The following is a 27,703-nucleotide window of genomic DNA, read 5'->3' as shown; positions in this document are numbered from 1 at the left end:
GGTAGACTGGTAGGATCATCTACATTTTGGTTTCAGTGGACGGAAACGAAGGAACTTCATTCGGCGCTCTGTGGTCTTGGGCTCTCATGGGGGAGTCTTTGGGGAAGGGCGCTCTCTTGACCAGTTTTCTTCTTTTTTGTTCAAGTGTCATAAAGGGGTTTGCATCATGATCTAATACGATGCAGAACATTGGGTCTCTAGGTGCTGATTTGTTTGTTTCATGATGCAGACTTTGGTGAACCGTTTCCATGATAGATACGTTAGTTGGATAGACCGATAAATTCATTAGGTCATCATTTGTGTCGTGTAAGGCTTCTGCATGACATGGTGCTAAAGCAGGCACAATACAAGGAAATATAGACGCAGGCTTCTTGCCTGGGAGAGACAACACACCATCACAAGGCTGCTCGGTATTTATGGAAGGCTCTTTTGCATAAGGAGACGGTGGTACTTGGGTCACAATTTCACTTGGCTGTGGATTTTGTTCAGGCAGCAAAGAAATGTTTTCCATAAACGTTTTGGCTTTGGAAGCAGGCAGTTTTTTTTTTTTGGACAAAGGTTGATTCTTAGTTTTTTTTTTCGTTTTTGTTTGCGGGTTTTCCAGTGTCGGGTCTGCGATGTTGTTCAGACTTTGAGCTGATATTGATTTGTTATGTTTTTTGCGTTTTCGTCTCTTGTTGTGTGAGCGACGCTTGAAAATCTCATAGATTGGACTTCGAGCTAGTGGAAGAGGGGAAGATGATTCAGACTCAAGACATAAGTCCACCACCGGAATCAAGGGTGTCTCTGAAGATTCAGGGGTCTGTAGGATTGTAGTTTGGGTCACGGACTCCTGGGGCACCTCGGCAGGTGTGATGTCTCTCTCAGAGGAAGATATTACACTTAGGGTGTTTAGCTCAGCTTTGACAAATGCTGGAAAATGTATTGCCATCCAATCAGTTTTGTTAATTAGGTTGTTTAGCAAAAGTTCCTGGGTACCTGCCCGGGAGTATAGCATTTCAAAAAGTTTGGTGAGTGATAGAATCAAAGTGTTTATAGGCATATGGGCCGAGTCTGTAGAGGAATTTGGAGGAGGAGGGAAACCAAAAGATGGACGTGGTGTTGGTTTGACAAATGATGGGATTTCAGTATTGCATGACGATACCGACCCCGAAGAGTAAATGTCATTTGGACAATCGGTTGGAAACATTTCCGGGGAATTGGAAAGCCTTGAGTCAGCGAGCTCATTTAGGGTGACCTTTTTGGCTGGCATGAAGGAAGTAACCCCGTTTGCCTCTGGGGGGTGTTGTGTTGAATGCACAATTGGTGCATTGTAAGGAGCATTCGTAATTAATTTTTTCCCAGTTTTTTTTTTATCGTGTCATGCCTTAGCCGAATTCGCTTCTGTACTAACAAAGGCAGAGGTATGGGCTCCATAATTAGCCCCACCTACTACCTCTGAGTAGAGAGGAGGATGGTAGGTGTTTGAGTCGTGGGCCGGAATACGTGGAGATTGTGTAGCAAGGCACGAGGTGAAGAATGCTCGTTCATCAAAAGTAGGGCGCTGGGTTTGATAGCACTCTTGCATGGTTTTATTACACATGCAAATTACTGAAAGAAAATCGGTTGTTTTTTCAGATCTAGCAGTGGTGGGCTTTGTGAGCACTTCTGCAGGAAATATCTGGGCTGGAAGCTCCTATGGTGCCTTTGCAAGGTCATTAGACAAAGAGCAGTCAGACATTGTGGAGAGTTGAAAGCCCGGGCGTAGTAGTACAGGAAAGCGCGAGGCGTAGCATGGTCATACCAGCTGTTAGTCTGAGCATGTTAACGGAAGCACTGTTAGCTTGTGGCACACTGTTTAGCTCACAATGTACACAGCCTCTGGAGGCTTTGATGGGGCAGCCTCTTGCATTGTAAATCCTGTGTTCCACCATTGCACATGTGTCCATATCGGCTGCCCATTGGTCCAATGTCGGAGAGTCTGGCGCGCCCCATTTTTGCGCAATGTTCCGCTTCATCAGCACTGCCGTGGATAGGAACAACCCTTCCCATTTAGTAGCAACGTTTTCATCGGATGTTCCCAGTATCAGCACTTTCGGGTTTAACGGTATATTGCGAGCCAGAACCCTAGTATCTTTTTAGTTAAAAGGACTCTATACTGTAATGCACCGTGCACCCCTACAAGGGCCCTTCACAGCTACCATATTTTAAATAATATGGTGTTGATTTTCATTTTGAACACACTTTGTCGGGAATCTCGAACAAAACTCATATATCTTGCTCAACGCCCTTCCTTAATGTTTTACTTACCCAATGTTGACTTTCATGTGTGAGTGGAAAGCGCTATAGATACTCAGCTGTAGGGGCACGCGAGCCCATATGAGACCACGGAAATGCTGAGTGTGCAAAGCACAGCTCTGCTATGCCGCGGGTAGCCTCTGTGAAATCGCGTTATGCAACCACACATAGGCATACCTAGAAACCACAATAGGTGTTGTGCACGTGTGCTTTTGTTTTAAGTTCAACCTTTCTTAGAAAACTGTGTGCCTCAATTTACTTCAGCCATAGTAAGGCAGTATCCCTTGGAAACCCCGGGTATTACATCCGAGCTCAAGTATGCAATGCAAGTCTAAACGATAGAACGCTAACATTGGAACAGATTGCAATGTGCAAGGTACAAACACACATTGACTGTTTTGCCAGTGAGGGGAGCATTGCATTAACTTGCATAACAGACATCATACTCTTCTCTTGGTGTCACAGATGCATGCATACTGCCCCGCTTTTCTACAAAGCACAGCAGGCACTTGCCATCTCTCTCATTCCATTGATCCATTATTCCTCTACAAAAGAGCCTTTCGCCTTTTTTTAAATTCTGCACCACCATTTGCACTCGGGTGATAACTGAACCAGTGGAAACGTTTATTGCAGCATTGCATTTTTGCACCAGGGCAGTTTTCACCCAATTTATAATGCAGCTGCATAGCTGCCGTACACAGTTGCAAAGGTAATATACGATCACTCTTTGGTTGCAGCCTGCATATCATACAATGGTTAATATTGGTTTAATAAACTCGAATAGGTCTCAATTATTGCATACGCTTGTCCAATCATTCCACACCAAATGAAAACAAGTAACGTGTGAAACCGGCAAACCAATGTTGGGTTAATTATGCAACAGCCCGGTATTATGCGAGCAGCATCGCTTACAGCTTCAAGAGCAGAACACACAATGGTGTTGAAATGCTCAAACTCAAAACGTAGCGATTGCACTGTCAGTGTCAAACGATTGTGGGTTCTCTGACCTGTCAGAGGGACGCACGTTTAGTGCAATTGTGTCCATGTTATTTCTGGTGTTTTGCATGTTTTACAGCAACCTACATGGTTGCTCACTCTGTTCAGCATATGTTTTCGCTGATGCAGTTCAAGGAAGACGCACAAGAAGAAACCTGCCAAGCATGGAGCTACTCAAGGCATTTGATAAAAGCCAATGTGATCATTGATATTGTGTTTATTTTACTAACAGGGAACAGAGGTGGGTGTTCATCCTTAACATGAGGCCGGTGCCCTTGTGCCGGTGCCCGGGCGCTGCTGTTTCTCTGATCTTCCAAGTGAGCAGGGGAATGCAGAGATGCTGGACAGTGCTGCTGCAGCTCTGCTGTTCCTCTCTGCCTTCCGCGATGCTTCTGAACGTGCGCCACAGGTATGGACTGTGATTTTCCACAAGCTGGATGAACAAACTTAACTAGCCTCCCCCTGCTCCTCCATGCCTTGCCAGTGGAAAACAAATGTGCAGTTATCAGGATGTATGCATGTAAAAAGGAATGCACAAAATATTTTTATGGAATTAGTGTTCTTGTGAAATCGTATCTTACATTATTTGAAAATTACCATTCATTAGTGTTTTTGTGAAATCATATCTTACATATATTTGAAATGCATGGTATATTTACCATTCAAAGATGGCTGCCTTGTTTCCAGAGAGCTTCCTTAGAGACTGTCATCCAAAATGGCTGCCTCCATGGAAAAGCTCACACACATTCAAAGAGTTCCGAGATGGGCAGGAATGGGTGGGATTAGCGATGGTGATTACATTGCCTAGGGGCAGGTAATGGGAGGGATTTTAACTGTGTATCCTTCCTCAAATATCATCTCCATTGGAAAAGCATTACAGACCCTCATTCAAAGCCCATATTTGAAGCTCTTATGTTAATGACAATAGTTTCGGCTTTTTAAAGTTAGCGCTTTCAGCGCCACCTAATAGCCCAAACTAAAAATGAGTTAATTGTGGTTTAGGAAGCATGTTTCAGTTTGGACAGGCATTTCTGTTGGTTCTATTATACTGTAAACTGCAAATTTCGAAAACAATAGTCAGTCAGTCAAAATAACCTTTATTCGGCATAAGCCATATCCGTTAACATTATAACAAGAAATAATCACACAGCATTCCAACACTACATATCAGTGAAAATCATCATCAATTCATGAGCTCTAAAATACATTTCAGAAGATAAAAAAGCATGCCATACGGTACATGTTATCGACCAAAATCGTAATAAACCCCAATCATTGATCCCTAGATCAGGAGAATGGTTTTGGTGTAGAGGTGCATCCATTCCATAAACCTTCACAGGCTAGCCACAGTGACCTGGTTTCATCCTTAGCCATGCTCTGTGAATATGCTTAGTGACAAAATGAACCACATTCGAATCATTCGTCTCCTTGCATAGGCAAATAGCTTCACTAACAGTTCGGGCACCACACTGCCTAGTAAGCGATCAGGTGCATTGCTCTAAGATCTTTCAATGACTCACAGAATAATAAAAAGTGCACCATTGTTTCCACCCCATTTTTGCACAGCGGACACAGTGAATTTTCTGACCCTGTTCCCTTTTTCGTAAATGTCTCGTAGTGGCAGCGATCCCAGTTTGTCCAGCATGTAGGAAGCCTGCTTTTAACACAGATGGCCCCCACACAATGATACTCTTGGCCCATCTGTTCTCGTGATGACTGCTTCTGGCCAGAAGAAAGAACGGCTCAGCAAACAAAGGGACAATAAACGCGTGCAGGGGAGTTGCTAGGTCTGGAAAAGACCCGGGGCTACGCTGATGTCGGAACTGTTGGGACTGGGGGCTAGCTAGTCTTTTGGCTGTAGCTCCTGAGATTCTATCCGGGGCTACAACCAAAAGATCAGGGGCTATAGCCCCTTTAGCCCCCCCCCCTAGCAATGCCCCTGGACGCGTGGTTGACTGCTAATCAAAAGGAGCACCTTTAAATACTCCAGAAAGTGTACTTGGATAAGGGTGGTGGGGGTTGGGGTGAGGGCAGCACATTAATATGGAGGGGCAAAGCAGCAATTAGGGGGGTCAATTACCATGTATGCCAACGTGTCTATTCCATTTGTAAGGTACGTATCGAGTCCTGTTTTTTTTCTTCGTTTTCTGGAACCTGTAGTCCTAGATTTCCCAGTATAAGTGCAGTACTACAAGTCCCAACATGCACATAAAAAAGAGGACAAGCTAAGCACTTCTGAAAAGGAATGTGCCTTGAATGTACCAATTATGGGAAAAGCATAAAAATGCCCACCTAAAAAAAAATACTCACAATTACCTGAGAGCATTTTTATGTAATGATAGGCCTGAAAAGGAATGCTGAATCAATCAAGCCCTGTGATCCAAAGAGCATGCCGATCCCCAGTAGCTAATCCAGTCCTGGGTTCCTTGTTGGCATTCTGTTACTTGCACTTTTGAGGTGCCCATATCATATCACTACAAGTCCCAGAATCCAAGGTCTGTATAGCCAGGGCGGGACAACCTACTCGTGGCACAGTGGAAACTTGAGAGCTCTGCTTGATTGGCTGAACAACTCACACCGCCTGATAAGGGGCTACTGTGGGAGCCCTGACCTCATTCCTCAGGAAAATTGTGTCAGATTAAAACCTACTGCGCGGTTACATTTGTTTACATGGCGATGTGTTTTATGATTTCGGTCATTTCACTGATAACGGTTAAGAAAGAAATTATTATTTGCATAACTCGGGTCCGTTCGAACTTTGACCTTGCAGAAATTAAAAAGTGATTTATAAGCAGAGCGCCCCGGTCAGGGCTTTCCAGCCTGCGCAGTTAAAGCGGCAGGCGAGCAGTCTCCAGTTCCCTGTACCCCATGCGAAGTGGAAAAGGTAGACAAACAACACGTACCTTTGCCTTCACAAACACCTCCACGGCTTGCTTGTAAGAGTCGATGGCTTGGTCCGTGTCACCCAGGCGAAACTGGCTGGCGGCCATCCCCTCAACTGCCACCCACTGGCCGCGGAGCTCACCTGCAATACAAACACAACACACTCAGCGGAGCACAGCACAGCAGTCTGGGAAACAAATGGACATTTCCATGACTCTGCTTTGTGTCATTTAACTGTGTAACTAAAAATTAGGGCAACGGCTTGAAATGTCCAAAGGCAGAAAGCTGGGGCCTGAATAAGAAGCGAGGAGGGGGGAGGAGAATAAATAACGGTCAACAAACCACACATAAGACAAAGTCAACGTATAGGAACATCATTGGTTTGGTTTACAATCATTAATTGCACAGTCCTTAATTCATACCAAGGAGCAGTGCTTTAAGTGTGATTAGAAACGGAGGGGGGCCTCATTTTAGGGGGTGTAGCCTATGCACACCTGTAATTAGGTCACGCCCCCTAAGAAGAGCCCCACCCTCGCCTAAGTGGGGGAGGGAGCTGGTAAAAGGAGTAGTGCTGGGGCAAAGTGGCATTATTACCTTTGATGTGAACAGCCCCTCCTTTTAAACAAAGGAAGGGGCTGGGCACACAACAGGTGTGACAGCAGTGTGCCCCAGCTCACAGGCAGCCCTTTCATTCAAGGAGCCATGTGGTGCAACGCTTTAACCACGGTCTCCTTGAATTAAAGGGCTGCCCGCTATTGACGGCTCTTTACTCAGAAACAGGAGGAGAGATGGACTGCCCAGTTCTCCTTTTGTTTTCTAGTAAAGTCGCCAAGGTACTTCATGCTGGTGATGACTATTTATTTGGAAACAAAAGGAGAGCCCTCCACCTGTTTCTGAGAACAGAGACATCATGCAGCCCGTGTAGCCGATGTGCTGCATGGTTACACAGGCTGCATGCAAGTGCTAACACCAGTTTAGAAAAATAAACAGCACTGATGCCTTTTCGATGCCTTTTCTTTTTTCTAACCGAAGTGATGACACCTGCAGGCAGCCTGTGTAACCGCAGCGCTTCGGCTGCAGGGGCTGCCCCGGGTGTGAGCTCAGTATTCAATAGATTCACTCACTATGGCTATCCAAATTGTTCTTAGAGATAAGTGGTACGTCCATTGAATTTGATAGTGTTTATGGCTTTATGGTACGACTATATAACGGAAAAGTCCCCAACAGATTTCTTGAGCAATTGAAAATTGATGCGCTTCATTATTTGGACAAATTGGAGATTAATATTTGTGAATTGGTGGAACTGCCTAATGTCTCGCTTGTCCTAAAAAGAAAAACTATAAAGGCTGATGTTGTGGCTAATGTCGAGTCTTTAAGAAATAAAACCATGGGGGGTCATTACGAGTTGGGAGGCTACCCCCTTACCGGGTACCGGGTCCGGGTTCCTTGAATGAGGAATTACCGGCCCTCAAGGAACCCGGACCCGGTACATCCCCATTCCAATTTGAGCCCCCACAGGGATCAATGGGAAGGGGGAGGGTGCTAACAACGGGCCAGTTAATAAGGGGCCCATTGTTAGCACCCTGGTCTGCTTGCGGGACCCGCTAAGGACGCCTGGTTTTACCAGGCGGTCTTAGCGGGTCCCGTGACCAGAACTCGTAATGTGGCGGTAAGGGGTTGACGGCTCTGGCACCTTTACCGGCGCCGTTAACCCATTACCGCCACACTCGTAATGACCCCCCATGTGGGTTTATAGTCATTTTTTCGACAGTCATAGTGTTGAAACACAACAGTTTCGACCCAAAAGCATTGGAATTTTTTTTTTCAAATGCATTTTTGGGTGGGTCCCCCAACCCGCTGTTTTTTGGGGAAAAACACAAATTTTACTCTACGAAACAAAATAAAAAAATGTACATTAAAAAAATGCATTTGAAACTTTTTTTTTCCATGCTTTTGTTTCAAAATTATTGTATTTCGAAACTATATTTCGAAACTTTGACAGGACACCCCATGTGTCAGATATATGCTAGCCAGGGCTTTACTCAAGGACAAGTTCGCTCTTACCTAACAAAAATACTTTCTACAAACTTGCAACGATTTACAGTGTACTTGCGATTTTAACATACTGCCAACGCAAGAACACACAGGGAGATGACGAAATTGTCCCATTGTCACAGATTGTTCCCTCTACATAACGTGCACATTGAAACGGCTCGACATCTGTTGGCTCAGTGTAAGACCCTTGCTGCTCACTATTATGGTGGCTATAAGGCTTTTGTACATGACATCATGGCAATAGCCACCAGCCAATTCTGTTGTGCTATATTTAGTGCAGAATCTGTTGTTATGACGGGAGCTGCTTACTAAGGGCCTCATCATGACTTGGGCGGTAACGGTAACGCTATTAGCGCGGGCGGTATTAGCCCTACCGCCGAACTCCCTGGCGCTAATAGCGCCGGATCACGAGTTCGGCGGTAATGTCAATCCCCATTCCCCATTGAGCCCATTTGGGAATGCCCCATTCCCCATTGGGCTCAATGGGGAAATTTCGTGCTAATACCGCCGGCGGATTTCCCGCCGGCGGTAATAGCGCAAATTTTCGGCGGATTTCCCCCCAGCTCAGAGCTGGTAATAGCGCTACCGCCGGATTTAAGGGTTACCGCCGAAGTCGTGATGAGGCTCGAAGTGTGGAAGGTGGCATTGCAAAGAATCCCAAATTTAAATACTTTCTGTTGTCTGTTATGGTTGCTACAATTGATTGATTTTATTATGTTTTATCGATGTTTTATCAATGTTTATATTAAGGTTTTATTGTGTATATTGTTATGTTTATATGTGTTAATAGATTGGCTATAGGTTTGTAATTAACCAAATGCTAAATAGAAAAAAAATAAAAAAGAATTGTTCCATTGTTTCCATAAAATAAAGCTACGCTCATGCTGTTTTGCTCAACATGTTTATATAAAGATTCCTTACATATTTCTAGGATGGTTTATTAAGAAATGCGTGTACTTTTCAAGTCCTCTCCATTAAACAAGAGTTTTGTTCCATCTATATAATTCTATATCCCAGCCCATGCTATTCTAAAACTCTCCACAACCAAGAGGCAAGGCAGGCGTTCAACCATAATGAATTCACATATGTCACAGACATTGGGCCTCATTACGAGGAGGGTGGTAAGGGGTTAACGGCGCCGGTAAAGGTGCCGGAGCCGTTAACCACTTACTGCCCTATTACGAGGTCCACTCGCGGGACCCGCTCAGGACGCCTGGTTTTACCAGACGTCCTTAGCAGGTCCCGTGAGAGGCCCAGCATGCTCATTAACGGGCCCGTTAGCATGCTCCCCATTCCCACTGAGCCCTATGGCGGCTCAAATGGTAAAGGTGCCGGAGCCGTTAACCACTTACTGCCCTATTACGAGGTCCACTCGCGGGACCCGCTCAGGACGCCTGGTTTTACCAGACGTCCTTAGCAGGTCCCGTGAGAGGCCCAGCATGCTCATTAACGGGCCCGTTAGCATGCTCCCCATTCCCACTGAGCCCTATGGCGGCTCAAATGGGAATGGGGATGGACCAGGTCCGGGTTCCCTGAATGGGGAAATACCGTGCCCTCCAAGGTTCGAATGACCCTGTATTCCCCCATTCAGGGAACCCGGACCCAGACCAGAGTTTGGGGTTAGCCATGCCCTTATTAAGGGCATGGCTACCTCCAAACTCGTAATGAGGCCCATTGTCTTCTTAAATCCAAATCCTTACAGTGTCTGAATGAATTATGCATAGTTGTGGGTTAGAAACATTGTAATCTTAGGGGGGCGGAGGGGTTTTGTCAAATATAAAATGAACACAAAGCCAGTGGGCATTATGTACTTAGCGATTCAGGTTGACAACTCTTTATCAGAGCCATATTTGTCAAATGTATACATCTGGGTTCATTCTGAAGTTACAAAATTTACCTTTGAATTTATGTAGCAGGAAACGTCATTGGTACCATTTTTCCCCTTCCACTTTCTCAAAGCAGTATTGTTTACAGTACAATAGAAGTTTAGCACACAGTATATTTTGGAAAGATAATCTTTTACTGGAAAAATAATGCATATGGCTGGTCAGATTTTTGATAATGTGGTCTGCTCAGGAACCCAAGTGTAACATTCATTTTATGATAATATGTACTGAAAGTGATTACTAAAGAACATTATGACATTTTAAAAAGAGCCAATTTGCAATATCAGTACAATTAAATTAGTTGCTTATTTAAATGGCTTAATTTGCACAAAAAAACACAGCACCTCCACCCTCTGTCTACCCCCTCTTTTCTTCTCTGGTTTCACAGCCGTCCGCAACAGCTGGGGAGGCACTAGTAAACACACACTGCAACCAGCGCAAGTACTACCCAGAGATAGAGAGAGAGAGAGAGTGAGAGAGTGAGAGAGAGAGAGAGAGAGAGAGAGAGATAGACAGAATCTCAGGAGGAGGCCTCTTCTTCTACCATTTCAAGTGGCAGACCCCCCACCACCCCCAGTCGCCTGCCCCTTCCCCATAAATGTGGATCTGCTTGCGCAAGGGGGCCTTCTAGCAAAAGGCAGCTACCTATAACCATCGCCAGGTGGATCCATGTCAGCTTCAAACATCCAACTTGGCCCTAGTGTATTGGGCAGGGATCCAAAATGGAACTTCGCCTGGGACAACATAAATCAACGTATTTTCATTGTCTTGGGAGAGCCGTATATCATAGGAACTATACTTTTACAGTAAATCTCAACCATTCCGTATATGTTGTTACCACCCTTGTTAGAGATTAGTCTTGTAATAACAAGCCATTTTTTCATTGCTTTTAGAGATTTGTACTCACAGTAGTTACATGTGGAGGGAGGACTGTAGAGTGGTACTCCTAGATATATGTATCTCTCTACTACGTCCAACAGCTCCCCCCCATAGCTCCACTTGAACAGGTACTTTAAGTTCTTCTTTTTACCAAATATATTATTTTAGTTTTGGCACTATTCACGCATAGATTGTTTGCCTGCGCATACACGGCCAAAGCATCCAGAGATCTCTGTAGACCAATTGGAGTGCGGTCCATAATGACCATGTCGTCGGCATAACCAATCAAAGAAATAGGTACTGTGCCAATGCGAGGGGGAAAGTTATTAACTGCTTCAATAGAAGGACCCATGACAGCCACGTGCAAGTTGTACAAAAAAGGGGCAAGGCCACGGCCCTGCTTCAGACCCATGTTAGTTAGTATATCCTTTCTAACCTCACTGTGTTGATTCACCCGAAGGGAAACAGTGGTGTCAGTATATAGTGCCATGATAAAGTACAATAGAGAAGAATCAATATTTCAACTAACAAGCTTTGCCCAAAGCCAGTTACGGGACACAGAATCAAAGGCTTTAGAATAGTCTACGAAACAAACTAAAGTTCCCATAGTTTGCATCCTGGCAGCGGCTAAAAATTGTTTGCAATGTACAAAGGTTGTGTAATGTACCAAACGATTTACGAAATCCCGTTTGGACAGGGGAAATCAGCCTTCTAGAGGTTGCCCACTCTACTAATCTTCTCTGTAGGATACTAGCAAAAATGTTTGCACTAACATCTATCATGGCCAGCAGATGATAGTCATATGTGTTGTTACGGTCGTCCATTTTAAACACGGGAATAAGGGTAGATTTAAGCCAGCTAGCCGGGATTTGGCCAGTATTAATAATTCGTTGGAAAAGAAAAGCTTAGACAGGGCCATGGTCCAGAACTCCTGATCAGCCTTAAACACAACATTCGTCAACAGATCTGGTCCCGCAGCTCTAGAACCATTAAGGGACTTAATGGTAAGACTTATATTATTACCGGCAAATGCCTGCACAAAGCCAGTGCTGTATACATACAGGCAGGACTGTTGACTAAGCCCCGGTTTATTGTACAATTAAAATATTGCATCTGTCCAGCCTTCCATACTGATCTCGTTGTTTTCACAGCTACTAGAGCCGTTAGCAAAGGAACGAAATAAGGACAAAAATGTCCTATCGTCATTGCTGCGTATTCATAGACAAAGGCCTTTCCAGTCAGCATTATTCCTGAAAAGCTATGATTCTTGTACCAATTTTTCTATTTAGTGCCTTTGTGGCCCAAGAGCTTCTTTTTATCTTCAAGATTGTATGACTTCGATAGCTTAATCAACTTGCAGCTTTTACAATAGAATTTTTTCTCAGCCTCAACCATGCTATTGAAATTATTAAAATGGGAACCCTTGGCTCCCATAGGCTTATGAGTCAGAAGCAGTTGTTTATTAAAAAACCTGGTAATAACCGAGGGTCGAGATCTGATACATTCACTAATTTTTCCAACATTGCGGTCATTCAGCACTACACGATTCTTTTGAGTTGTAACCGAAACAGGAATTAATAAAAGTCATGCTAGGCCTGGGCTGAGGGGGAATGTTCATAGTCCATCCAAGAGTGGCATGATCACACATGGAGTTGAACACAGTTTTAAGTGCCTTACAATGTTTTGCAACATTCCCATCAGCAAAAACGTAATCCGATGGGAATGGCTATTACCATTAGACCATGTCTTTGAAATATTTTCCCACCTTCTGCTCACCCACATTCAAACAAACAAGGTCTTGGGAAAGTATCACTTGGAGCCACGTAGAGTCAGAGGGTGTGCATAGGTCCATCCCTCTAAATTGATCGCCTTTCCCATGGAAATGGCCATAGCGTAACGCCTGCATCAGGCTAGGAGCATTTAGGTTTCCCATAAGGAAGACACCTCCCAGAGGGTGGGTTTCGTACCAACGTGCCAACGTGTCTTCTATATTGGTGACTGTAGACCTTGTCTGAACTCCACCTGGAGGGTCATAGACATTAATGACAAGCATATGCTGGCCAATATTAAACAGAAACGCTGCCATAACAAAAGAGGAGGACTGAGTCATGGTGAATTCTTTCAATGCGTAGGATGCTGAAGCGCCAATGACCAGGCCTCCTCTGGGGCTACCTTTGAGGCCAGCCTTGGCAAATTTTAATAGTATGTTATAGCCGTTGATAGTAAACGGCCCTCTTGACCATGTATCCTGTAATGTAAAGATGTCAGAGTCCTGTATAATTAATTTGCCAGAAGGGTGATGCAAGAAAGAACTAAACCCTTGAGGACATGGAACAGTATAAATATCGGAATTCGAAGCAGTGTGAGATTAAATTATCTTCTATGGGTTTACAGCTGTACTTTCATAGCTTAAAGACAGGCTAAACCATGGGATAATGTCCCCTGTTTGAAGTCATTATTTTACACAGACAGTGTGTTATCATGCACAATGTGCAAAAACTGTGACATTCCACTAAGAAGGTAGTCCTTTTCTGATTGTCAAACAAGCAGACATCATGGAAATAAACTAGATAGTTTAAAACAGGAGGTCATTTTGTGACTCACTTTAACTCTCTTGGAAAATGATCCAATTCTGTTGATATCGAATCAAGAGTAATAAAAGATTCATCGCAAATACACTATGCATCATAGGTTTCAATTATACATTATGGTTCTTGAGAGTCTGGGTTTGGTTTTCCATAGTGACTGAGTGTGACGCAAATAACTATAATGGAATGAGCAAATATGCAATAGTGGTTTATGCATGTACATCAGTTCAGTGGAAGAGCTATAATTGCAGCTACAAATAAGACAACACAAGTTGCTACAATCTACAAATTCTTACGGTTTCTGTTTAACTGACTATATGTAGACATGATACAGTGCAAATATACAGTGACTACTTATGCCCGCAAGCCAGTGAAGTGTGACTAGAGTTGCAATCACTGATATAAAATGAATAAAACAATCATTACTACAACTGCAAACTCTTGAAGTTCCTAGTTTAATTGACCCTAATATGCTCCAAGTGCAATGTACAGCAGAAGCAAATTAATATGATGCAAGACAAATATGGACTAGCTTCTTATGCACATAGATCATTAAAGCACAGGGTTTTAAATTACAATTACAAGTATAGAGCAACAAGTGTTACTCAAACTTGAGTAAAATATATTGTACTCATTTAATCGTTTCATTGACATAATTATTTTAAGTCATGTGATTAGCATAAGATTTAAACGTGCATTACATCTCTCATAACACGTTCATAGCATGTCCCTATGAGACCAAGCCCTATATCAAAATGAACCCAGAGCAAAAATGATATCATGAAACGTAGTTGACCTACATAACTACATAACCCTATTATTATTATGATCATTATTAGGGTATTTATTGAGGACAAACCTAGCTTCAAGAAGCAACAGAGCGTTTTATGAACATATGGGGAAGAACAGGGCGAAGGAAGCGGAGAACAGGAAGTGGGAGCTAACAAGAGTGAACGGGAGGATGGGCAATGTGGCAGAAAGGAATCTATAAAAAAAAAGTGGCACAGGACAAACGGAACCAATGAAGGTTTCTGGCTCCTTTCCATAAAATCAAAGAGCATTTTTGGAACATAATATTCACCACAGGTGTTTATATTGGATAAATATGGTTGTTATAAAGGGGCTGTATGTGTGAATCACTAAGAGCATAATTCACACTGGAGTTGGTGTTCAGTTAATTGTTAACAATGCTCACTCCAACATTAAAATGTTTACAACCATGAACTTTATATACACTCGTTGCAGCAGTACAAGGGTATGGATGTTAGGATAAAACTGTTGCAACACGTGCAAGTCAGTTGGGATTGTCAGTTGGGGTTGCAGGGCTGTCTTGCCTCATGTTTGAGAATTTTAGATGAGGAATTGCTGGGTATCAGTGTGAGTATGCCCAATGCACATAGAGGATTATATAACTAGGATAATACTGTGTTTTATGGGGATGACTTGAAAAAAATACACAGATACAATAATAAACCAATCTGATAATATATAAACAATCTTTATGGAAACATGTTGAGCAATAGCACGATTATCACTTTATTGTATCCATCATAAATGGAGGACAATAAGTACTAGAAGAAAAACAAAGTGCGACAATATTTTAATCCATGCTTTCAAAAGTGTACTTTCGGGGCTCAGAGACACATAGAAAAACAAGCTTTGTGATCAGCTTGTGTGATATGCATGTAGACCTTGTTTGACATATGCAGCTTATAATTATGCACAATTTGAAGAAAATGTGATGTTCCGCTAAGAACCAAGCAATTTTTTGATTGGCAAACAAGCAGACATCATGGGACTAGATACTCTAAAAAGCGGTGCGGGGGGGGGGTTATTTTGTGACTCAGTTTAACTGCCTTGGAAGAAGTCTCAATTCAGTCACTTTTATTGTGAATCACGCGATCATAAAACAAGATCAGTCATAAAAAAAATCATATATCAGAATTCAATTATACATGACCGTCTGGGGGATTACAAATGTGATTGCACATAGAGAAACCAAGTTAAACATACCGCAAAAACAAATCCATCGAATGGAATCAGCAAATGTGCAATGGCAACTAATGCATGCAAATCAATAAAGTGCAAGAGATGGAGCAGTTACAAATATAAAGCAACAAAACAATTTTGACTAGTTTGCTAATTCTTAACATTTCCGTTTTGACTGCCCACAGATAGGCTTAAAGTGCATTGTACAATAGCCGCAAATATATATGGTGTAATGCAAATATACAACTACTTATGCATGTAAGGCAGTGAGTTGCATGCTAAAAGTGAAAGTAGCTCGTTGTTGCCAATGAAAAAACCTTCTTGCACTCACCTAGGGCTAAACCCTAATTGAACAGTTCCTTAAACTATTTCCTATATGTTTGAGTGTCAGAAAGACCACGATATTCAGTCATTACAGAAGACATTCGCTCATTAATAGTTCAATTGTGTATACGAGAGCACAGAATTAGTCAATGCTAATTTCAAATGAAATCAAATGTTTAATACAAATATACAGTTATAACGACATTCACCACAAATGGTGTGCCCGTTTGGTGTAAATGCCGAAAACAAACACATTTGGAAGCCACTGGCTTCTCTTTCAAAGAAAGAGAACTCATACAGAGAAAAAAAGTAATTTCAAAGGTTCAAAATTACAAGAATCCCCAATTTGGGTGAACAAAATAAATTGGTACACACATTCCACTTCCGTGTTGAAGTAAATTCCATTTCCTGTGTGTTCCAATACTTGTCACATATGCAGTCTAATGTAAGAGGCGTCAAGAGGACACCAATTGAGTAACTGTCCACATGAACTCAAACTGTTGAAATCCACAACTAATGCCAACGCGTTTCAAACTATAAGTTCATCCTCAGGGCATTTGAGCAAAGTGTTCCACATATGTTAGTTCCTCCTGTAAATGTAACAGGTGTAAATATTAGTGTGTGATTCTCAAGAGTCCATTTTCATTTGTACAAAAGGTCAACGTGATGCACTAACCTCGGTTTCTGTGTCAATGCAGTAATTCGAGCAAATACCTAAATGGAAAGAACACAGGTATGCCCCCATCATACAGTTCCAGCCAATACACAATCCTAATTTCTACAGCCCACAAACTCTTAAAGTACAACAGTAGCAAACAAATATGACACAGTGCCGCTATGCCATAGATACTTATGCACGCAGATTAAAAAAGAGTAGTCAATTATATTTTGGATACAGTAAACCCTAATGTATGTTATAAGGATACTGCAAGTTACTTAGGCGTTCCTTTATAAGGTCAGAGGGGATTTGCCATATCCTTTTTATTTATGGTAGGGCATATTTTATTCCCTGAAATACATGGCCATACACTGCCATCCCCTTTAAATACATGGCCTCTTGCTTAACATAGTTGTTGATAGAATCAAAGTAAGAATCTGTTTGGATTAAAAATGAAACTCACAAGCAGCTTCTAATATTTTGCAGACAAATAATTATGAATGTAATAAAATGCATCTAAAAGTGTTTTCATTTTGTGCTCTAATATAAGCAATAACATGCAGATTCCTGCTCTCGTGTGCACAGAACAGACATACTGCCATGCAAAATTCCTAAAGCCTTGATAGCTGTAAAGTGTCACACAAAGCTATTTTACAGGAAAGAACGTTTCAAGCCTGTCACAGATTTAATGAACTTCTGCAGTGGCAGCTGGAGTCCTGCTCTGTGCTGGTAGTGTTTGCATTTTACGGAGAGAGATGGTGTGGTGGCTAAGGTAGCGACCTTTTGACCTGCAGAGTGTGCCTCTTCCGGCTCTCGCCCACGCATATTACAACATTAGATTCTCAAAGAGCACTATCTTTATGTACCTCCAATTGTAAACATGTCAACTAGTGCACAATGATTATGTTAACAACTGGCAACTGCTGTCAGGCAACGTCTCAATCACCTTGTTCCGCCTTGTACCCATAGCCAGAGGCATAGACAGGATAGGGCCTGAGCGAGCAACGCCCACCCAAAATATGTGAGTGCCCACTCAGAAGCGCTGTGTCACTACGGCAGGCCTAACTACATTAGCTTCAGGCCCCACTTGTTAGGCAATCCTAGCTGTTGGGGGCTGCTCCGGGACACCGGGCAGCCCCATACTCAGGTCGGGTGGCACCCGACAAAAGACACAGTGATGCGGTGCCCATGCCGCCGACTCAAGGGTGGGGTTTCCGCCCACCCGCTCCGGATCACCGGAGCGCCGCACACGTGGCCGGGGGCACCCGGCTCACCGCGGCCCCGGCTCTGGGGGGCACCCAGGCCGGAGTCGCCTCCCCCAACCCGCCTCACATGGTCAGGGGGGACCCACAAGAACGGCGTTGCCCGGCAGGGGCACCGTCCTCAAGCTGGGCCCCGTCCTTGGGCCCAGCACGCACACAGCGCAGCACCAGCATGGTGCTTCAAGAACAACGCTGGAGTCTCGTGATGGAGTGACTGGCGAGCCGGAAGCGGCCCGCTTCTTTTATTAGGTTGGTCACGTGGCCACTGCCACGTGACCCATTACAACATCCTGGGAGCTACCATGCTCCCAGGAGGGGTTAACATGCAACACTAGCTATGCCTCTGCCCATAGCTCCCCAAAGGTCTGTAATTTGGTCTCAACTGCACCCCATACACTGAATTTACTGTTGCATGGATGGCACTGCATGCCTGCGCTGCCCCTGCCATCATAAATAGCCTCTGAACAGTCCTCGGAGGTTAGGTATGTGCTGTAGCATAGGAAGCGAGCGTACTATCTGTACAGGTCCACAGATCTCTTGCTCTGTCTCTTGGCAATTTCAGCCCTTTTCCTTTTTAGTTGTGGCTCTAATGGTTTGGCTCTAGCATCACCTATAGCGCCCACACTAATGCTGCGCGGCACTGCGAGAGGAGGAATGCATTGAGCATGCATACATACATGCTGGGACTTTAGCCGTGTCTCGTCCTCTGCACACTGATGCCACACAAGCATTGTTGTTCTTCATGTGTAATGAGACAAAGGCAGCCCCTGCCATTGGCCTTTATCTGCTATTATTCAGACTTCGCAAGTGAACAGCTCTGAAGCAGTTACAGGGGAGACATTTACCTTCTCGTAGTTCCAGGGGTCAAGTCCTAAAAACTAAAGTGGGGGGACTCATCAGCAAATGCGATGGGATGCGACGTTGCCAGAAATTAGCATATCAAGGTGAAATATGCACATTTCATTAAATTGGCTTTGCAGAAGCACCCAAACTGCACAGGACGAATGGCATTTACCTTTCATAAAATCAACACACACAAAAAACGAAGGATATTTTCTTCTAATAGTCTTTTTGAAAACGTTAAAAGGTGTGCATGTTTTAAACTCCGAGAACCAATACAAATATTTTCTCTGGGACTTGCAGAACTGAAAGAGGACATTTCACCTTTAGTTGTTTCTTATTTTTCATGAGGTTATATAGTACAATGGTGAGGTGTCCGGCCTACAAACCTGACAGCTGTGGTTTGATCTCTGAGGTTGTATTTAATTCATAAATTCAAAGAGGACATTGTATGTTTCTCATTTTAGCTGGGGAGACTGAGTCCACCCTCTGAATGAAGTGGGTGTGTTAGAACTGAGATAATATTGTTTCGTCCTCATAGTATATGTTGGCCTATGCCCAGTCGCTTTGCGAGAAAATTTGTATTACAAGGTCGTGACCTCAAGTGAACCAAGCCTCCATCTTAGGTTAGAGCCGCCATTTTAGTTTATTGTACAAAGTCACCCTGTAGTCTAAAATGGCTGTCTCGTGTGCTCTTGTTCTTGCCTTAACCTCTTCAACCTCTGTAGGAGAGTTAATGTCCAACCTGCCTTCAGGCTACATGTTAAGGTCATGTAGACCTTGTCCTTTGTCGACCTCAGGATCAGGGAATTACTTGAATCAGCGATGTTATCCTACAAGTATACAAGAACAATAACGCTATCCAAATATGACATGCAAAACACTTGTTTGATCTGTATTAAAGCTATGTGTAAGGAGTGTAACGTTAAAATAGAGGATAATAATGTTTGTTAGTAAATGTATTAAAAAGTAAACTGCATGCACGAGAAATGTAAATTAGGAACGAAGCTGGCGTGACCCTAGCCCAGTACATGATTAACTTGAAAGAGGCTGGACATCGTTATAACGAAAATGTATAAATACGCCGATGTCCAGCTAGCAAATCTTATTCACTGCTCACATTGAACCCTGCTGTTGGTCTCTGTGATGTACTGACGGCCAAATAGCTATTTGTGTACTTTGTTTTATAACTGTTCAGTTTTTGTAATAAAGATTCTGGGAATCTTTGCAAGCCTGTGTCAGTGTATTTTCCTTTGCATGGTGTAAAAGCCTTAATATTGTATTTTTCTGATTCCACAGATGGTGCCCGAATAGGGACCCTCAAGATCGACCTCGTCTCGTTGAAGGTTGGCTCGGCTATCGGACCGGGATCAGACGGTGCCAACAGGGACGGCCACTCTGGACGAGAAGTGAATTCTTCGACAAAACTGCACGATCCGATCCCTGAACAGTGAGCTGTAGCCCGAGATGACGTCTTGATGAGGGTCCATATATCAAGGTGGGTAAATTTGCCAAAAATCACCAGCACGTGGGTCCTTAGCATTGTCCTTACTAACCCGATCGGGCCTCCCAGTCCTTTGGTCAGGTGAATCGTGACCCGATTCTTAATTTAACCCTGACAATTTGAATTTGGCGCGTTGTACTCGTGAGCACAATTACTTGACCAGGTAACACCAGAACTTTGATATGCCTGGGAAATTGTCTGCCTGCTTTAGGGCATTATTCCATAGCGACAGACAATCTTTGGAAGATAGCCGTCCCGCACCACAGGAGGGGTCGCCGGCATGTACTATGTACTGTAAGAAAGGCTTTGGTAGTATAGCATTTAATGACATTTGGCACAGACAGACCAGACATAATTCTAATCTTCGGTGGCCAACCAATGGTAGTTTTGAAATTCCTCGTATAAAATATCTACAGTCTGTATTAGTAAAGAAAAAGGCTAGACCTGCAGCATTTGACGCATTGCATAGTTGGAAAACAGAAGCTTTGCAGCAACAAAAGAGTAGAGAGAAACATATGCGTAGACATATGACAAGTGTCGAAAAGGCACGGTTATATAATCAAAATAAACAATTGGAGTCAGCTAGGAGCACGGACAGGGCGTTTCAATTAGGCATCCAGAAAATGTACCCTTCAAAAGATTTTCATACGTCAGATGAATTGATTAATAAACTTTTGCATGAACGAAGGCCCGGTGCTTCCGCGCCACCTCCGTACGTCCCTCCTCCTGGTGCTTTGCCCCTTCCCGTTGGTATTCCTCCTCCTATAGTTCCTCCGGTCCTCCCTGTTGTTCTTCCTGTTGTACTTCCAGCCGTCGCTCCTTTGCCTGCCCCCTTGCCTCCACCTGTTGATATTCAGAATGTGCCTACTCTTCCTCTTCCAAGTGATTCCGCATCGCTTGTAGTAGACCAGGGAGCGAGACCAAGGGTTGTGACTCGTAATACTGTGCCCCCAGAAAAAAAGAATGAATTGATCGCTTGGGCTAAACATTGTATGAAGAAGGGTGAACAAGCTGATGTTTTTTCCACACTCGAAAATTTAAAAGATATTCCTGAGAAAAATGTTTTTATTGAAGGATTAGGGACTCATTTGAGTATAATGTGGAACAGATTAAACAATGCAGATTTCCCACAAGGGTTACGGGATTTGAACGCCTTAGCGTTGTCCAGAAATACTGCAGAGAAAGTATACGAGCATGTCGAGAAGATTTTTGAGTATACGAGGGATTTGGAAGGGTTACAGAATGAGGAAGCAGATGTTGGTAGTTTAGGTATTATGTACTTACAGAAACGGTTTTCTCCTCGCCGTGAATTAAAAGGTGGGGAAGCACGAATTTGTACAAAGGATGCGATAAGGTGGATTTCGGATATGTCGATAACTCCAGATGAAGTATATGACACATATAGTCAGTATACGTTAGAAATGCAAAAGAAGGTGATACAGGTGATGGTAGAATACCTGTAGAATGAGTGTGTAAAAAGAAAGATTTGTTGTCCCGCAGAATTGTTGAGTGTTTATAAGAGAGCCTTTTTGATTGATACTTCTTCGACTGCCTTAGCGCTTGATTTGGCTCTGTTGCTCAGTAAGCGTTCGGAGCTACCTACTTCTCAGTTGCCCATGAGAGAGGTCCCTCCGACATTTGTCCTGAAAGTTGAGATTGCGGTTGATGCTGCGCGAGGAATGCTCACGGGGGAAATTCCAGCACATTACGTATCACAGTTTGTTCACATCCCGTTTTCAAGACAGGAAGTGAACACCATAAAGCAATCTATCCCCAATGTAAGAAAGAATCCGACTGGGTTCTATAAGGAAATAGAGTCAGTCTTACAGTCGTCGGTATTCACTTTAAGTGATATTGATTTATTATTTCCCGTACTCCTGCCAGTTGATTTATGGAAACAGATTAGGATTGTAGATGATGTACCTGGATTAGGAGATACATGGGATAACATGGTTAGGCTAGATAGAGAAAGACAAGCTGGCAAGCGACCGCCTCAAGTGATATTAACTTTGCCTGATAGGATTATTTTAAAATTGAAAACCAGAGTTCCTGAAAAAAGAATCATTTGGGACAAGCTTACGGCCTGTGTCCAAGGAAAGTCTGAGGGTGCTACCAATTTCTTTAATTGGTTTGAACAAGTATTTTCAGATTTCAGTGGACAAGACTTAGGCACAGAGTCAGGGAAAAGGCTGTTTGTCGACAAATTTGTACGTGGACTGCTGCCTGACATCCAGTTACAGATTATGTCTTCCGAAAGCACTTGGCAGGTGAAGTCTCAATCAGAAGTACTGCATATGGCTCAGTACTGTGAAAATCGTGTAAATAATGAAAAGGAAAAGGAAAAACTTGAGAAAAAAAAGGGTGACCTGAAAACAAAAGTTCTATTACAACAGATTGTTAGAAACACAAGAGGGGGTAATCAATTCAGAGGACAGTACTTTTCACAGGGAAGTACGCCCCTGGCTCCGGTAACCATTAACCAGTGTGCCGCACAATGTCCGACCTTGCAGCAAAGGTCATTTGGGAACATGGGTAGACGATCCAGAGGTCGCCCAGGGGCAGGGGGCCCTGGCAGAGGTCAGTTTGCACCAGAATCACAGCAACCTCCTTCACAAGTTAAGCAAGTTTTGAATGTGGATAATAGAAACATTTTTGATCACCCTTCTGCCGCGTACCTCTCTGAAGAGCTTCCTTTTGATAATATTCTGTTCGGCTAGGATTGCCCGAAGCAGGATTTGGAACCGACGCCTATTCCCGTTCATCAGAAAGGCCCCTACGTTGAGATGGCGGTGGGAAATAGGAAACATCTATTTTTAGTGGATACGGGAGCACAGTAATGTTCCATTGACCATTCACGGGTTCCAAATATTCCCCTGTCAGGGCAGTCCAACGTTTCCGTAGGGTTTTCAGGCACACCTGTAGTTTGTCCGGTCTCTTTGCCGGTACCGATAACACTGGGTCCCTTCACGGAACAGTGTCCATTTCTACTTACCACAAACTGTGGGGAGAACTTGCTGGGGTTAAATTTGTTAAAGGCATGCATGCAGTAATACATTGTTCTCCGGACGGAGTTCGGTTAACAATTTCACCTCAGCAATCACTCGCCTCTTAGTTTTTGACTCAACCTTTACCGCCAGAATTCAGTAATGTTCCGGAATGCTTATGGGCAATTGATGATAATGATGTGGGCATTCTTCAAATTGAACCTGTTAAAATTATTCTGAAACATGGAGTTAAATTGCCTCGCATCCCGCAATATAAGATCTCAGTTGAAGGTGAGCAGGCTTTGAAATGTATAGTTTCTGATTTTGTACATCGTGGAGTAATTGAGGAAATTACGGGTAGCCTATGTAACAGCCCCATTTTGCCAGTATATAAAAAAGGTGATAATGCGATTCCCTTTCGGTTCATAATTGATTTACGCGCTATTAACAACATTGTGGCTCCTCAATTTCCTATTGTGCCTGATGTTACAACGATACTAACCATGATTCCGGCTTCTGCCACTCATTTTAGCGTTGTTGATCTTAAAAACGCGTTTTTCAGTATTCCCATACACAAGGATAGCAGGTATTTGTTCGCGTTTAACCTAGGTGGACGCTCATTTACATTCACTCGTGCACCACAAGGGTACACTGAGAGTCCTAGTATTTATAGTAGGGCATTAAAAGAGCAGCTCGATACTCTCGAGTTGCCTACTCCTTGCACGTTACTACAGTATGTAGATGATCTCCTCTTGGCTGCTGATTCTGAAAGTGCCTGTAAAGAAGGCACCGTGTTGTTGCTTTATCATCTAGCGAAACATGGCCACACAGCTTCACTCAAAAAATTCCAATATTGTTGTCAGGAGGTCGACTATTTAGGCTACCTCCTGTCAAAGGAGGGAAGACGGTTGACACCTGAACGAATAAAGACTATTTATGGTATGTCTGTCCCAAATACGCAGAAGGAAGTTAGAGCCCTGCTAGGTATGGCTTCTTACTATAGATTGTGGATCCCTAACTTTTTGTTAACGATTAAACCAATGCTGGCTTTGACAAACAAGGGCATTTCTTTGCCACTGCCATAGACTTTGGAACACCAGACAGCATTTGATTTGCTCAAATCCGCGCTGTGTTCAGCGCCGGTTTTAGGAACTCCGAATTATGACAAGGCCTTTGTGTTGTATGTGCATGAACGTGATGGATGTGCTTTGGCTGTGTTAACGCAGGAACATGGAGGGAAGAATAGGCCATGCGGCTATTTCTCATCCGCCCTTGATCCCATTGCATGCGCTTTGCCGAGATGCTTGAGAGCTGTCGCTGTCGCTGCTGCGTCTGTGAAACAGAGTGAGGGAATGGTCCTGGGTCATGTGCTAACCCTAATGGTACCTCACTCTGTAGATATTTTATTGAATAGAACTCAAACGCAACACCTCACTTCTGCACGATTGACAAGATATGAACTAATCTTGTTTGCCCCCCACATTCAAATTCAGAGGTGTTGTGTATTAAATCCGGCTGAACTTTTACCTGTTCCGCAAGATACTGTTGAAAGTGACGAAACGTCACACGATTGCCTTTATGCGACAGAACAAGAGACTAAAGGTAGAATCGATCTGAACGTCATGCCTTTGAATAGCCCACAAGGAGAGCTATTTTGTGATGGCTCTTGTTTTAAACATCCGAATGGTACATCCACGGCTGCTTCTGCCGTTACTACTTTAAGCACGATTGTGGAAACCAAAAGAATTATGCATAATTCCGCGCAGGCCGCAGAAATTATAGCGTTAACTCGAGCTTGTGAACTTTCTGAAGGGCTTACAGTAAATATATATACCGATAGTCAGTATGCTTTTGGGGTGGTCCACAACTTCGGAAAGAACGAGGTTTTTTGACCTCGCATGGCATGAAAATTCAGCATGGCACTTTAATAGTGCGATTACTTTTGGCACTCGCACTCCCTGTTCAGCTAGCTATCATAAAATGTGCAGCACATCAAAAGGTTACAGATGATGTAGGAAAAGGGAATGGTTTCGCTGGTCAGATAGCTAAACAAACTGCCACTGATTTTAGTTCAGAAATGTATGCTGTAAGATAAACTGTAAATATTTGCACTTTGGGTGAAAGTATCGATTCTGTAAAAGACATTCAAGCAGATGCTACCATAGAGGAAACTAAGAGATGGGTCGAGGGTGCAGGGAGACTGGATGATGATGGGTGTTGGGTGGACAATGTTGAAGGAAAATGGTTACTCCCTGACATCTATATTACAATGATGGTTATTATGGCTCATGGTCCGACACATGTCTGTGCGCGTATATTGACTAAAATGCTACACAGTGTATGGCCCAATGATAAGATTTTCAAAATTGCGGAGCGCTTTGTCCAAGGGTGCATGGTTTGCTTGCAGCATAATGTAGGAAAAGGTACCTTAACTCCTAGAGGAAGTTTCGCTCCACCTTCTGTTCCATTTGAGGTTATTCACTTTGATTTTATTGAAATGGAAAGTTGCAACAATCTTAAATATGTGTTGGTTGTCATTTGTGCCTTTAGTAAGTGGGTTGAGGCCTTCCCGGTTAGAGATGCAACGGCCATAACCACGGCAAAAACTCTGTTGAAAGATTTTTTTCCGAGGTTGGGGCTGCCGAGAGTCATCTGGTCGGATAATGGGCCACACTTTATCGCTGATGTAATCCTACAAATATGCAAAGGATTACAGATTGATAAACGGTTCCATTCGGCCAGACATGCCCAAAGTGCCGGATTAGTGGAAAGGCATAACGGCATTATAAAGAACAAGCTCGCTAAGACGTGTGCTGGCACCAAGTTAAAATGGCCGGACGCCTTACCGATCGTGTTGCTATCGATGAGAACAACCCCTCAAACTAAGCCTGGGCTCTCTTCCTTTGAGGTGGTAATGGGGAGACCTGCTAATATTTGGGGTTTGCCAAAAAGCAGTTTGTTGCAGGATATAGAAAATGTGCTTCTTTCAGATTACTGTAACCAGTTGACTAAAAATCTGTTTTCAATTTATCACCAGGTGCGAGAGGCATTAACTGTACGGTATGAGGGTCCTGTTCACAGTCTATGACCGGGGGACTGGATCCTCACAAAGGTTTTTGAGAGGTCGTCTTGCCTTGCACCTCGGTGGAGGGGTCCCTACCAAGTCCGGCTAGTCACTCAGACTGCTGTGCGGGTAGCGGGTCGTAAGAATTGGATCCATACCACGCACACCAAACGGATCCCGCAGCCCGTGCCCTACGATACAGAAGACACAGAATCCCTTCCCACTGCTGTAACTAATGTGCCTGAAACAGCAACAACCGACAAGAGATTATCGGAGACCGTTCCAGAATTCATAAGGCCAGACAAAACGGCCATCTTGTCTCCGCACTCTCCAACAGTGGAACTTCCGGATCAATCCTTTTCAGATCCCATTTCCGTTCACTCAACACCTCCAGTAGGAAGTGACGACACTTTGTTCTCACCAGAAATTGTGAGATATAACTTACGTCCAAGGAAATAGACGTACAGCACGGTCTGACTATGCGATTGAGGAAAAATCATTTGAGGGCTTCCCTTTTGGCCCGACTGGATGGGAGGATTCTGTTGGCTAAGGGTTGTGGGAAAGACATTATGAAGACGCGCGACTGGAGTCGCCAGCAAACAAACAATTGGTGTTTTTTTGATTGAAGACTACGATGCCTGCACCCGCTACCGCTCGTAACGAATGTTTAGATAAATATGTGACTAGCAGAGACAATGATCAAGCATGCAAAGGGACCCCCAAAATGTATTGTTGCCTTTTTGTAATAATAACCAGATTTTTAGTAACTATTGGTTTTGGGTTATGGTATGTGGAGGAAGCATATCCGTTAGAGGACTTTTTACCTATTGAAAATGTATCTGTTGTTCCCACTCCTTCCGTGCAATTGCATACTTTATCGCCTAGAGATTTTTCACATAGATGGAACTATCAGAATAATACCCTTTTGTTAATTATGAATGCCACTCATGCAATTTTAAATAGAACCAATTGCTGGATCTGTTCACATCTACCGCAACATGGGGATAAGGGGCTAGGTTGGTATATTCATGCCCTGCCTTTGACAACTGCCTGTTCCGCTTCTCTTAGAGCACTATTCTTTGGCCGATGGAATGGTAGCATCTCAGGGAACTTTGATGGTACAAATTTGAATAGTTTTGAAAAACGTGTTTTGATGCCCCTGGGATGCTCGCTGTTCGCAAAATAAGAGTAAACCGAACGTTGCTTCTGTTAAACCCTCTGATAGATTGTCTCATCCTTTTCAGTCTTTGATCTCTTTCAAAATGGCTCCTATAGGCAATAAGGATGCCACGCCTCCATCTTCTTCTGTTAATCATAGCCCCGATTCAGTATCCTTCTGCATACAGAGAAATGGAACAAGGTCAATGGGTAATTTTAGAAAGTGCGCCAACGTTGCGAATTTGACTAGTGAGAACAGACCTCTGTACGTATGCGAACCTGTCTATTTTGATTGCGGTAATGTGGCATTTCCATGGTTGCCCAGGGATTGGCAAGGAACCTGTTATTTAGGGATT

General features: G+C 43.5%; 1 protein-coding gene across 1 annotated transcript in view; it reads right to left on the bottom strand.

The window, feature by feature from the left end:
• The window catches only part of LOC138504133 (tetratricopeptide repeat protein 24-like), a 529,591-nt gene that overhangs the window by 312,825 nt on the left and 189,063 nt on the right, over positions 1-27,703 (bottom strand). The window contains exon 4 of the mRNA XM_069624352.1: positions 6,177-6,298. Coding sequence (XP_069480453.1) covers positions 6,177-6,298 — 122 coding nt within the window. The remainder of the gene's footprint in view (positions 1-6,176; positions 6,299-27,703) is intronic.

This window comes from Ambystoma mexicanum, chromosome 11 (genome assembly GCF_040938575.1).
Source record: "Ambystoma mexicanum isolate Mex_15411 chromosome 11, UKY_AmexF1_1, whole genome shotgun sequence".
Classification (NCBI taxonomy): domain Eukaryota; kingdom Metazoa; phylum Chordata; class Amphibia; order Caudata; family Ambystomatidae; genus Ambystoma; species Ambystoma mexicanum.
The sequence above is the reverse complement of the archived record's forward strand: the minus strand, read 5'-3'. Positions and strand labels throughout refer to the sequence as shown.